The sequence below is a fragment of the Puccinia triticina genome, chromosome 7A (assembly GCF_026914185.1).
Source record: "Puccinia triticina chromosome 7A, complete sequence".
NCBI classification, from domain to species: Eukaryota; Fungi; Basidiomycota; class Pucciniomycetes; order Pucciniales; family Pucciniaceae; genus Puccinia; species Puccinia triticina.
Genome location: NC_070564.1, coordinates 3,807,856 through 3,820,527, shown reverse-complemented (window position 1 = coordinate 3,820,527; position 12,672 = coordinate 3,807,856). Strand labels below are relative to the sequence as shown.

Here is a 12,672-nt window from a genome sequence, read left to right as displayed (position 1 = left end):
GTAGAAAGGCTGAGTTGTGAGGATGGCGTTGGTGAGATGGGCCCGACGACGAGTTGATATGATGTTGGCTGGGTCAATGTTGGAGGAAATGTTGTGGGGGGCGGGAATATCAGCTGGTATATATGTGAAGCTAGGTTTAGGACGCGCAGATGATGATGCTGCGTCCGACTCAGAGTTAGGTTTCCCAACTCCCGCCTGCTCTGCTGCAAGTGCTTGCGCAGTGATGTCCGCCGGAGGCAATCCGGAAACCTGAGTATCCAAAGACTTGTCCAGGTTGTTGTCAAGAAACCGTCCGTCCAGCAGTGGAAGATCCTCATCCACAGGAATTAGTGGAGGAGTTTGAAAGTCTTCATGTGAACTTTTGCTGATGGTGGAAGGTAGGGCAGGAGGGGCCACAGGGGATGAGTTGTTGGATTCAGTGAACTCTTCTGATGTTGACATATTGTCATTGGAAACCGGGGAGATTCCTGGAAAACAAGCCTTGTCAAAACTGATGTCGTGGCTATACTCAACCCGGTTTCTGGGAAGTAAGATTCTCCAGTTGTGAATCCCATGCCGATAGCCAAGAAGAATGCCACGCTTTGCAGTGTCACCGAATTTCCCTATACGCTTCTCCTTAGGGATGTTGACATAAGCCCTGCATCCAAAGGTCCTCAGTCTTGAGATGTTGAATTTGACACCAAACCAAAGCTTGTGTTGCGAAGACCATTTGAGACGTTTCATTGGTGTGATGTTTTTGTAGAAAACTGCTGTGGTTACGGCTTCACCCCAGAGAGATGCCGGCAAGCCGGCCTGCTTAAGGAGAGCCCAAGCTTTTTCGCTGGTTGTGCAATTGCCACGTTCAGCAATAGAATTCTGCTGATGGGTGTACAGCGCTGTGATGTGATGAATAATCCCTTTCCTGTGATAGAATTCTTCAAAAGCATTGGAGCAGAATTCCCCCCCACCATCCGTCACAACATTTTTGATTTTGACGTCATGATGATTCTCAACTTCATTGCAGTATTGTTGGAATTTCTCAAAGGCTTGGGATTTAGAAGATAAGATGAAAACGTGTTTGTAGGAGGACAAAGCATTGGTTATTTTGAAGTAATATTGACCTCCACCAAGAGTTGATGGAGTGATCTTTCCACTAAGATCCATGTAGACAAAATCCAGTATAGCTTTAGGAGAGGGAAGACATTGAGATTTTGAAATACAACATGAGTCACAAGATAACGTTGAAAAATCGACTCCGTATAACAGCTTTAGTGCTTCAGCACTTGGGTGTCCCGCTTGTCTGTGCATAGATTCAGGATCACACTATGAAAAAAACTCGAGAAAGTGCTGTCAGTTGACATGCGCATTCCAGGTTGAAACTTCAAGTACATCCATGGTCATTCCAAGTTTAATCACAGGTTAGCTCAGTGTCAAAAGAAGATCTGTAGCTCAGCTTTGGACTTAGCACAGTATTTGCATGTGCTAAGTGTGTCCTGAGCCATACACCTCAACACCTGCACAGTACTGGTGCTGACTGGTCATCCATACAAATCCATGCTGGCTTGTCAACGACCCCCTGGGAAGAATGCCCCCTATGTGAGCAAGAATACGCGCCCGTGTTGACTAGGAGGAATCCCCCCTGGTTGACAAGGGCATACCTTCCCGTGCGTCAATCCCTCCCGGTCAACAACACAACAAACACAACAGTGTCGGCCGGGAGGAAGCCCTCCAGGTCATCAACACACGTGTCGAGTGGGAGGAAGCCCTCCCGGTTGACAACACAACAAACACAACCTTGTCGACCGGGAGGAAGCCCTCCCGGTCATCAACACAATACAAACTGTCGACCGGGAGGAGTCCCTCTCGGTCGTCTGCTGTATATAGCTGTCGACCGGGAGGGACTCTCCCCGTCGACAGGTTTATATTGTGGTCGACCGGGAGAGACTCCTCCCGGTCAACAGTCACATATATCAATCAATCGGGAGGAGTCCCTCCCGGTCAACCCCAATATGAACCAGCCAACCGGGAGGAGTCCCTCCCGGTCAACAGCCATATTGAGCAGTCGACCGGGAGGAGTCCCTCCCGATCGACTGATATATGTGACTGTCGACCGGGAGGAGTCCCTCCCGGTCGACAACTATATGCAGCAGTCGACCGGGAGGGACTCCTCCCAGTCGACTGCAGTGTATGGCAGTCGACCGGGAGGGACTCCTCCCCTCCTCCCAGTCGACTGTTCGATATGGCAGTCGACCGGGAGGGACTCCTAGCAGTCGACCGGGAGGGACTCCTAGCAGTCGACCGGGAGGAGTCCCTCCCAATCGACTGATATATGCGTCGACCGGGAGGGACTCCTCCCGGTCGACTGCTCGATATGGCTGCCGACCGGGAGGGACTCCTCCCGGTCGTCTGCTCGATATGGCTGTCGACCGGGAGGGACTCCTCCCGATTGGCTGGTTCATATTGGGGTCGACCGGGAGGGACTCCTCCCAATCGACTGATATATGTGACTGTCGACCGGGAGGAGTCTCTCCCGGTCGACCACAATATAAACCTGTCGACCGGAAGAGTCCCTCCTGGTCGAAAACTATATACAGCAGTTGACCGGGAGGGACTCCTCCCCTCCTCCCAGTCGACTGCTCGATATGGCAGTCGACCGGAAGGGACTCCTCCCGGTGGACTGCTGGGTATGGCAGTCGACCGGGAGGGACTCCTCCCCTCCTCCCAGTCGACTGCTCCATATGGCAGTCGACCGGGAGGGACTCCTCCCAGTCGACTGCTTGATGTGGCAGTCGACCGGGAGGGACTCCTCCCAGTCGACTGCTGGGTATGGCAGTCGATCGGGAGGGACTCCTCCCAGTCGACTGCTGGGTATGGCAGTCGATCGGGAGGGACTCCTCCCGGTGGACTGCTGTGTATGGCAGTCGACCGGGAGGGACTCCTCCCCTCCTCCCAGTCGACTGCTCCATATGGCAGTCGACCGGGAGGGACTCCTCCCAGTCGACTGCTTGATGTGGCAGTCGACCGGGAGGGACTCCTCCCAGTCGACTGCTGGGTATGGCAGTCGATCGGGAGGGACTCCTCCCGGTGGACTGCTGTGTATGGCAGTTGACCGGGAGGGACTCCTCCCGGTAACGTTATCGACCGGGAGGGATTCCTCCCGGTCGAAGTCGTTGTATATAGCTTTTGACCGGGTGGGATCCCTCTTTTTCAACAAGGGTGCTTACTCTTGTTGACCCGGAGGGATGGGGAGGTCAAGCATGTACACGTGACCTCCAATGTGGGGGACTTTGGATGAGTCAGGGGCAGCTGAGCATTCACCTCAGGACTGAGTCTGTGCACCCCAGACCAAGCTTCCTGTACCTCAGCCTAGTGCATTTTGCACTATGGACTTAAGCTGAGGAAATTCCAAACTTTCCAGGGTGTACCACCCTGGGATTCATTTGTATGGGCCTGGTCTCAACTAGGAATGAACTCAGGTATGCTGCATGTCAACTGACAGCACTTTCTTGAGTTTTTTTCACAGTGTCAACTTTTGCTGCAAGATTGGATGAGAGTGAAATTGACTCACCAGAAGTGCTCGAAATTTTTGCTTCAATGGCCATTATTTTGCCATGAACTGAACCTTGAAAGAGCTGAACGTTTGACGAAGTGTTCATTACCGAGAAAGAGTCGGGGCCTTGACAAACAAGATCACAGTTCTTGAGGAATAAACAACCAAAGCTCAAAAGAGGTTGAGACAGCTGAGGAACGTGAAGTGCCTTGAATTTGTGTTCTTCACTGGATGAGCTCTTGAGTGTCACGTAGCCAGATCCAATAATGGGTAGCTTCTGCCCGTCCGCTATTTCGACCAAAGACTTCATTTTCTTGTATTTGGAGAACGATGACCAAGAGGAAAACATATGATCAGAGCAACCACTGTCAAGAAGGATCAAGTTGTCTTGCTTGTTACGAGAGGAGAGAAAGGCTTTACTGGAGCAGAATAAAACTCCGTGTTGACTTGAGATGCTTTTGTTGTCAGAATTGTTGACTTGTGCTTTGACCGCTTTTGCTTTCCGACAATCCTTGAAGCCTTCAGGCATTTTGCTGGGGTAGAGATGATAGCAATTCTCTTCCAAGTGTCTTGTTTTTGGGTTGTGCTTGCCGCCTGAGCAATACTGGGTTGAATATTGAGACGTTGTTTTCACGGCAGATTCCAATTTGATAGTGGAAGCGGAGGTGGAATCAGAATTGAGACTCTTCTGTTTGAGTTGATTTTGAACTATTGCCAGTGTGTGTGATGAGACGTCAAGACTCTTTGTTGTAAATCTTTGACTTTATTTTCAACCAGTAGTAATAGAAAACTAAACAAGTAAAAATGATCAGAAATCAACAATGAGACATAAGACACAAACAACCAAGAGTGAAAAGAGAAACACGACGAACTGAATAGAGATAATATCCAAGACAAGACAACTGAACACAATGACGACAACAATGATAAGAACTCAAACTAAAGAACAATTAACTAGAAACAACATGGATTTAGTCAGAGAAACAAGATTATTAAACATTAGAGATAAAAGAAACCAACATGTTTTACTCCTAATGTGTTTACTTGAAGTTACTCCTCCTAAACCGACTTGATGTTTCCTTGACTTGAGCGAGCTGAGTTTATTCAAAGGGTGTACAAGGTTAATGTTAAGTTGAATACTTGATGTGATAGTCACTCTGTACCTGTATTGCTGATTCTTGAATCACTAGGGCTTTCGGAGTCTTGATTTTCTTGTACTTGATTCCAATCGACTCGAGTGGTTGTAAGCAAGAAAGCCAAGAGAAAAAGAAACTTCCGAGTTTGCGAGTTCAGGAACACCCAGCCTCCACAATTTCATTTACATAATGCATATCCAAAATGCATAAGTGCTCAAATTACCCTCAACAGTGTGAGGGGTTGTTTGAGAAAAATGAGCTCCTTAGTTGTGTCAAAGGAAGCAGGAAGTTTGTCAACAATTTGTTTGGCCAAAAGAGTTTTGTTAACGTCGGGTTCTTCAGGTTTGGGAACTTTAATTTTTAATCCTACCAACCGCATGTTGGCAATGCTGTTGTCTATTTGAGTGAGAAAGTCAGGAAGAGTTGTCTTGAAGCCAACTTTAAGGAATTTTTGATACACCTTTGCCTGATTTTGAGGTGTATTGGATTCGAAGTGAGTTCTAAGAGTCTCCCAGAGGAGATGTGGCTGATACCGGTTCTCATCAGTGACGAAACAAGCCTTGATATCATTGCTTATGTTACTGAGTATTACTCCAGCTGCTTGCTTCTTTCGCTCGGTCCACAAGACTTTAACCGCTTTGTCTGATCACAAGAGAAAGTTGTCCGTGTTTTTCTCCATACAATACGCCATGATTTTTCTTTTCCAGTGGCTGTAGTTTTCTTCCTTGAGAGTTGGAAGGCAAGGAGTGGTCGACATGGTTGGTTTGCAGAGAGATGCGAGTCAAAGAAAATAATCCAGGGGCGCTTTAGCGGCCAACTGGGCTCATAACCTATAAGACAAAAAAGCTTTTATAAAGGTTTGAGATGCTTGTGAGCAAGCAGGCAACGGGCGGTGGCAACAAGAGCACAAGACAAACCTTTTATAAAGGTTTGAGATGCTCGTGAGCAAGCTGGCAACGGGCGGTGGCGACAAGAGCACAAGACAAACCTAAAGGTGTAGTCGAGTGAGCAGAGCAAACAATCTTGAAACAAAGATGATTGATTTCAAGTTATACTAACCTTTTATAAAGGTTTGAGATGCTCGTGAGCAAGCAGGCAACAGGCGGCGGCGACAAGAGCACAAGACAAACCTGGATGAAAGAGTAGTATAAGAAACAAGGTTGATGAGATAAGCAAGAGTAGAAAACGGACCTAAAGGTGTAGTCGAGTGAGCAGAGCGAACAATCTTGAAACAAAGATGATTGAGGAAAAACAGTAACAGGAGATGCTGGACTAAGTACAATCAAGATAGGTTTCAAGAGAGGAGCTGCGGACTACAACGTGTAACTATAACGGACTAGTATATGCTAATAGGAAGTGATAGTGCTAATATGCTAATAACAGGCCAAGTAGTGGAGGACTATATACATGTCATCTAGCAGCAGGCATGAAGAGTTTGACAAGGACAGTGTTGAGCTAGGATTAGAGCTAAGGCCTTTTAGTTGGAGTCGCGTTGATGCACCTGTTTCTATCAAATGGACTGCTGGGCTGGATGGTTGAAAGCGAGGTCAAATGGAAAGCGAAAGCAGATTGTTAGCAAGAATTGTGTCAAGTGAGCAACAAGTCAGCGGTTTCTCCGAGAGGATTTACCCTACAACAAAGCCCTCTAAAACCATTTTTACACATGAAAATCATGCCCTCCATGTGATACCATTGCTCATCATTCCGTATATCTCCAGTAAAGTAACCCTCTGAAAGGATGGAGGATACACTCAGTCTCTAATACTATGGTCTGTACAACGAATACGTAGAGAGGATCTTAAGAAATATGCTCGACTCACCATGTTTAGCGTCGTTCAGACAGGTAAGACCGTTATATAAATAATCTTTACTGTGGCATACCCAATAACTGTCGCCTGGTGCCCGGCGCGAAAGATTGGTGTGGTGGTAGGTTCCCAGTGATGCGACAGGGGGGGCATCGCCACCCCGTGCCGTTGGCTGTTCGGGGTTGCTGGGTGATGGATGTCCGGCAGCGCTCCCGATTGGGCTGCTGACGAACAGCAAAAGAATAGAACTCAAAAGCATGGAGATATTGGATTTCATGCTTGGGTCTGGGAACTAAGGAGCGATAAGTCGGCTGTGAGGATCTGAAGCAAATTTAAGGCAGCTTAACGTATTTAGAGGCGATGGCAAGATATGGAGAGACAAGTGAGATAGAGATGGAAGTAGAATTGATTTGTTGAGTTGGTTGTGGAAGTTGAAGACTCGGATGTTGTTAAGATTGGGGGGAGATGCTTGGTATGAGGAAGCAGCGCTGAGAGGGGCAAGATCATATCTGTTCGCAGGTATTTCCTCACCAGACATAACTGGGCAAATCGAGCAAAGTTCCGCAAGACCCTGAAGGCAACAGCCTGGAGCAGGGTTGGCGGCGCAAAGCCTATGTACCCGGAAGACCCCTTCACAAAAAATCATTGGCAGCGGCTTGCTTGGAGCTGGATTCCGTACAGTTGAATCTCCCAAGCCGGCAACACTAGCTTCTTGACCCTGCAAACCGCGAGGATCTGTTTCCCCTGGACTGGGGTGCGTGCCGGGCGTGGATGAGGCTCTTCTCGGCCAGGGCTCTGAGACTAGATCTACATACATACCTTTCCGGCGAGGCTCGGCGCAGAAAGGCCATGGCTGTCTTTTGACTCGCGCTGTGCAATTCTTTGGCGGAGTGACTCGGTGGGCGTTGGCAGGGCACCCGGGGGGATCGGGAGGCTAGCAGTGGCAAGTGCTGTGCTATGTAGCTCGGCTCGCACTGCCCCTCCCCCTGTTGACCACATCCATCCTCCCATCCACCATCCACCATCCCCCATCCCCCATCCACCGTTGACCATGTCCAGTGGCTCAGCCCCTCCCAACCCGCAACGATCCAAGACCGTCCGACTCACCGTCGTCAGTATCCCCTGCCACCCCACCCGGAGCCAATCGCCGGCTGTAAATACATTCTGACCTCGCCTGAGCTTTTTTTCAGGTCGCCGCCGATGGCCTCAGCAAGCGAGACGTCTTCCGCCTGCCCGACCCCTTCGCAGTCATCATGGTCGACGGCGACCACACCAAAACTACCACAGCCATCAAGCGAACACTCAACCCCTACTGGAACGAAAGCTTCGACATGTTAGCAGAACCCCACACTCACCACCCAACAGCGGCCTGCTGCTGACTCGCTGACCCATCCTTCCCCCAGCACCGTCAAAGACTCCTCGGTCGTCACCGTCCAGATCTTCGATCAGAAGAAATTCAAACGCAAGGACCAAGGCTTCCTGGGCGTCATCAACATCCGAGTCTCCAGTGCATTGGATCTCGATCTCGGCGGCGAAGGTAAACGGCGCTTCCCTCCTCCATCTGCTACACAGCCATTCCATCTGCTGACTGGCTGCCCATCCTACCCAGTCACTCTGACGCGCGACTTGAAAAAGTCAAACGATAACATGGTCGTCCACGGCAAGCTCATCGTCCAGCTCTCCACCAACACCTCCACCCCCATCCGCAACCGTCCCCAGCCCCCGCCGCCCTCAAACGAGAGCTCATCCAGTCTCAATGCAACCAGCACCCCCACCCCCACCCATTCCAGCACTCTCAGCACCGCCTCACCCTCTCCGACTAACACCCCCGGCTCCACCTCAAGCGCCAACAGCGAGCTCACCAGCCCCTCTCACATCTCCCCCACCACCGTTCCCTCCACCTCTACCAGCAGCACTGCGGGAACGATGTCCAACCCATCAACCGTCACCGGCAACTCGAGCACCAACAGAAACTACTCGACCACCGAAGACCAGTACGGCCCCTTACCCACTGGCTGGGAACGTCGAGTCGATCATCTCGGCAGGACCTACTACGTCGATCACAACACGAGGGCTACCACCTGGACCCGTCCGCCCCGAAGTACAGAAGCTCAGGTCAACCAGGCCAACGCTGCCCAGGCCAACGATCGACAACGAATGAACAATCGGACCCTGGCAGACGACCTCCTTGCCGAAGGCGCCACCACCATCAGCGGCACCTCCTCGACCGCCATGACACCCCACGCTTCTTCGACTGCCTCCCCATCCGTCAGCGAATCCACTCCTGCGGCCACTTCCACCAGCACGCCCGCAGCAGCCGGCTCAGGATCAGCTGCAACCGCGACCATCCAGGGCGGCTCGACGACTGCCGGCTGGGGCCCACTTCCCGCAGGCTGGGAGCAACGATTCACCCCGGAGGGCCGGCCGTACTTTGTCGACCACAACACCCGCACCACCACCTGGGTCGACCCCCGTCGCCAACAGCTCCTCCGGGTCATGGGCCCCAACGGGAACAACGTCCAGCCCCAGGCCGTCTCCCAACTCGGCCCGCTCCCCTCCGGCTGGGAGATGCGTCTCACATCCACCGCCCGGGTCTACTTCGTCGACCACAACACCAAGACCACTACTTGGGACGACCCCCGCTTGCCGAGCTCCCTCGACCAGAACGTGCCCCAGTACAAACGCGACTTCCGCAGGAAACTCATCTACTTCAGGTCCCAGCCCGCCCTCAGACCGAACCCTGGACAGTGCCATGTCAAGATCAGACGCAGCCATATCTTCGAGGACTCCTATGCTGAGATCATGCGTCAGCAACCTAACGATCTCAAGAAGCGTCTCATGATCAAGTTCGATGGCGAGGATGGACTCGACTACGGCGGCGTGTCTCGGTGCGTCTGTCTGCCCGTTCTTTCCTCCTTGCATCGCATATTCTGACGTGTGCCCCACTCACTCTCCCACAACAGAGAGTTTTTCTTTCTACTATCGCATGAGATGTTTAACCCGTTCTACTGTCTCTTCGAGTACTCGGCCGTCGACAACTACACCCTGGTCAGTCCCGCTCAGCAAGATAGTATAGATCTCCGCCGGTCACTCATCTTCTTTCCTTACATGTGTATACAGCAAATCAATCCCCACAGTGGAGTGAACCCCGAACATCTCAATTACTTCAAATTCATCGGCCGGGTCCTTGCCTTGGCTATCTTCCACAGGTCTGTCTGATCGTCTCTTTTTTTTTTTAACTTGGACTGATTGGAAACTGATTGGGGGCTGGGGATGTACATAGACGGTTCCTCGATGCTTACTTCATCACCAGTTTCTACAAGATGATCCTTAAGAAGAAGATCGCCCTTGCGGACATGGAGAGTGTGGATGCCGAGATATTCCGATCATTGACATGGATGCTGTAAGTTTTTTTTCTTTCTTCTTTATATGGGGCGGAAGGATGGGGAGATCTGAAGAGTGGAAGCTGTTGTACAGGGAGAACGACATCACGGATGTGATTGAAAACTCGTTTTCGGTAGAGGACGAGAAGTTTGGCGAAGTAGTGACGATCGACCTCAAAGAGAACGGGCGAAACATGCCGGTGACGGAGGAGAACAAGAAGGAATACATCGAGTTGATCACGCAATGGCGGATTGAGAAACGGGTGGTGGAGCAATTCCGGGCGTTTCTGAGCGGCTTCCACGAGCTGATCCCGCAGGAACTGATCAACGTCTTCGACGAGCGCGAGCTCGAGCTCCTCATTGGAGGGATGTCGGACATCGACGTCGACGACTGGATCAAGCACACCGATTATCGCGGGTACCAGCCCGACGATCAGGTCATCAAGTGGTTCTGGCAGGCCGTCCGGGCCTGGCCTGCGGAGAAGAAGTCCCGCTTGCTCCAGTTTACCACCGGTTCGCCCCCCCCCCCCCCCTTTTTTTTTTGTAAGAAACTGCTGAAGGCTGATAGTTGGGATGTTGGACATGTAGGCACGTCGAGGATCCCTGTCAATGGTTTCAAAGACCTCCAAGGATCCGACGGCCCTCGCCGCTTCACGATCGAGAAAGCCGGCGAAATCACCCAGTTACCCAAGTCCCACACCTGCTTCAACCGGCTCGACTTGCCTCCCTATCCCAACTTCGACCAGTTAAGTCCCCTCCTCCCCCTCCTCGTTGTCGTATTTGCGCTTATTTGGGCGCGGGTGTCTTGTTGCGGCGGGACGATGTGGTGGGGAGTGCAGGTTGGAACAGAAGATCAGCTTCGCTATCGAGGAGACTCTTGGTCCGTTCCCTTCGTTTTCGCGGCGTGCCAGTGAGGCGGAGAGGTGAAGCTGATTGATGGTTTTGTTTGTGTAGGGTTTGCGGTCGAGTGAGCGGCCAGGAGGCCGGCTGGGGCGGCGGCTGTATTTGTGTCCCCAGGAGGATGTCTGTGGAGGCTGGAGGGGGTGCGGGAGATGTGTTGCGTGGGCTGGCCGGCTGCCGGTCCGCTTCCTCGGCCTCCCGGCCCCTCCCGCCCCCCTCGTCTGCTCTCTTTTCCACCACATACATACATATACACACGTTCTTTCCTTCTTCAAATCCGTGTTGGCCCCGCTCTCTGCTCGCATCGTTTCGGGGCCAGCTCCAGCACACTCTCTTCGGCCCCAAGATAAAGAGCCGGGGGCGACGATGTGTGCTGGCTATTTATACTGATCTTATTTTCTTCTTCAGCTCCTACCTCCTTCTCTTTCGTTTCTAGTGCATGCCATATACATACAAATATATATATATATATACACCAATGTTGTTCAACTATTCCTGCCTCCCTCCAACCCACACTCCCCCTTACCCCCCGTCTCCCTTCTTCCTGCGTTTTTTTTTTCTCTCTTTTTTTTTCTTTCTTTTTGTATCTGAACAAACATCTTTCTTTGTGTGTGGTTGACTGTTTTTTGCGGGCCCTGGTCTCCTTTTTGTTTGTAAGTAGGACGTAAGATTGCTCATCTTTTTCTCTAATGCATGTGTGAATACTCTGTTCAGGGTTGTATAGCTGTCATGGGTGTATCCACAATGTGTGTTGGAAAGTTGTGGAGGGTGCCTGCGGAATCGGGGCGCCCGAGCACACTCGGGCACCCCGCGCCTAACCACCGCGATCCATCTCCAACTGCACCACCACGCCAGCTCACGCCAGCCAACAAAACGACATCAGGAAAGAGATGGCCAGGGAAGAAGGATCGACATCAGGGCGTGGGCCAGCCAAAGGATCCGTGCTGCTATCATCGACCACGAAGCGGAAGCCGGTCCGGAAACTGCTCGGCTACGTCCTCAGCTTCTTGGCGCTCTATTATCCCCTCCTCGTCTTCGCCAACCTCCAGCACGCAAGACTCGGATACAACTCCTTCACGCTCCTCGGAGTTAAGTCTCCCGAGCTCTTCGCCGCAAGAGCTGGCCGAGAATCATCACGTCCTGACCGTTTTTGCATGGCTTGTGGGCGGCGTTGGGGGTCTGTGTGCAGGCGCCGATCGGGCGGGGACTGCTTGGCTTCGGCGCGGCCTGTTTGGCTAAGACCTTTGTAGTCGGGCAGGCTACAAGGCTATGAAAATGGGCCTGCGGCGGAGCAAAGCTACACGCGGCTAAATGACAAAGAAGAGGTGTCTGGATTTCCAACGACAGGGGATGGATGCGGGAAACAGACATACAAGAGAGGCCCTTTTATAAGGGCCGACAATGGAAAAGAGAACCAAACAACAAGAAGAAAACGATGAATGATAATTCAACGGTACAGACAATATGGGCGTGTACAGGTCACGCCTTGTCTGAGAAAAGAAAGAAGAAACAAAACCAACAACCCCTTGCGTGCAGTACGCAGGGGCTTCGGCACCTCTAACTCCTGGCTCGTGCGGAGCCGGAAAAACCTAACACGCGTACAGCGCGCCCCTAGTATGGGCGCCTGTCGCGTAGCCAATTGTAGCACGGCTACAACCGCCCCCCCCTAGACAGGGGCTGCCCCAGCACCTTCCGGGAGCAGCTGGCCGTCAAAACGGACGCGTATCTTCCGCGCCGGCTGAGCCGGGGTAGCCGGAGAATCAGTAACCGACGGGGCCGGAGGCCTTCCGGCGCCTTTAACCTTTTTAGCCTTTACCGGCTTAGATAACTTTGCCACCGAAGTGGTCTTCTTAAGCAGGGCCTTGGCCACGCGGGCCTCAGCCTGCCGCTCCCGCTGAGCAATTGCGGGGGGCGTCGCC

General features: G+C 51.9%; 2 protein-coding genes across 2 annotated transcripts; one reads left to right on the top strand and one right to left on the bottom strand.

Moving 5' to 3' along the window:
* Positions 1 to 175: 175 nt before the first annotated feature.
* On the bottom strand, positions 176 to 441 carry PtA15_7A429 (uncharacterized protein; the record flags this gene model as incomplete). The annotated part of the gene is made up of 2 exons (XM_053171034.1): positions 176 to 203; positions 266 to 441. 2 exons carry the CDS (start codon positions 439 to 441, stop codon positions 176 to 178), a joined length of 204 nt encoding a protein of 67 aa, XP_053022256.1.
* A 7,080-nt stretch (positions 442 to 7,521) lies between these two features.
* PtA15_7A428 (uncharacterized protein) lies at positions 7,522 to 10,824 on the top strand (the record flags this gene model as incomplete). Its single annotated transcript, XM_053171033.1, has 11 exons — positions 7,522 to 7,581; positions 7,661 to 7,803; positions 7,874 to 8,007; positions 8,080 to 9,358; positions 9,434 to 9,518; positions 9,591 to 9,679; positions 9,754 to 9,873; positions 9,948 to 10,366; positions 10,442 to 10,598; positions 10,693 to 10,733; positions 10,808 to 10,824. 11 exons carry the CDS (start codon positions 7,522 to 7,524, stop codon positions 10,822 to 10,824), a joined length of 2,544 nt encoding a protein of 847 aa, XP_053022255.1.
* Positions 10,825 to 12,672: the final 1,848 nt, after the last annotated feature.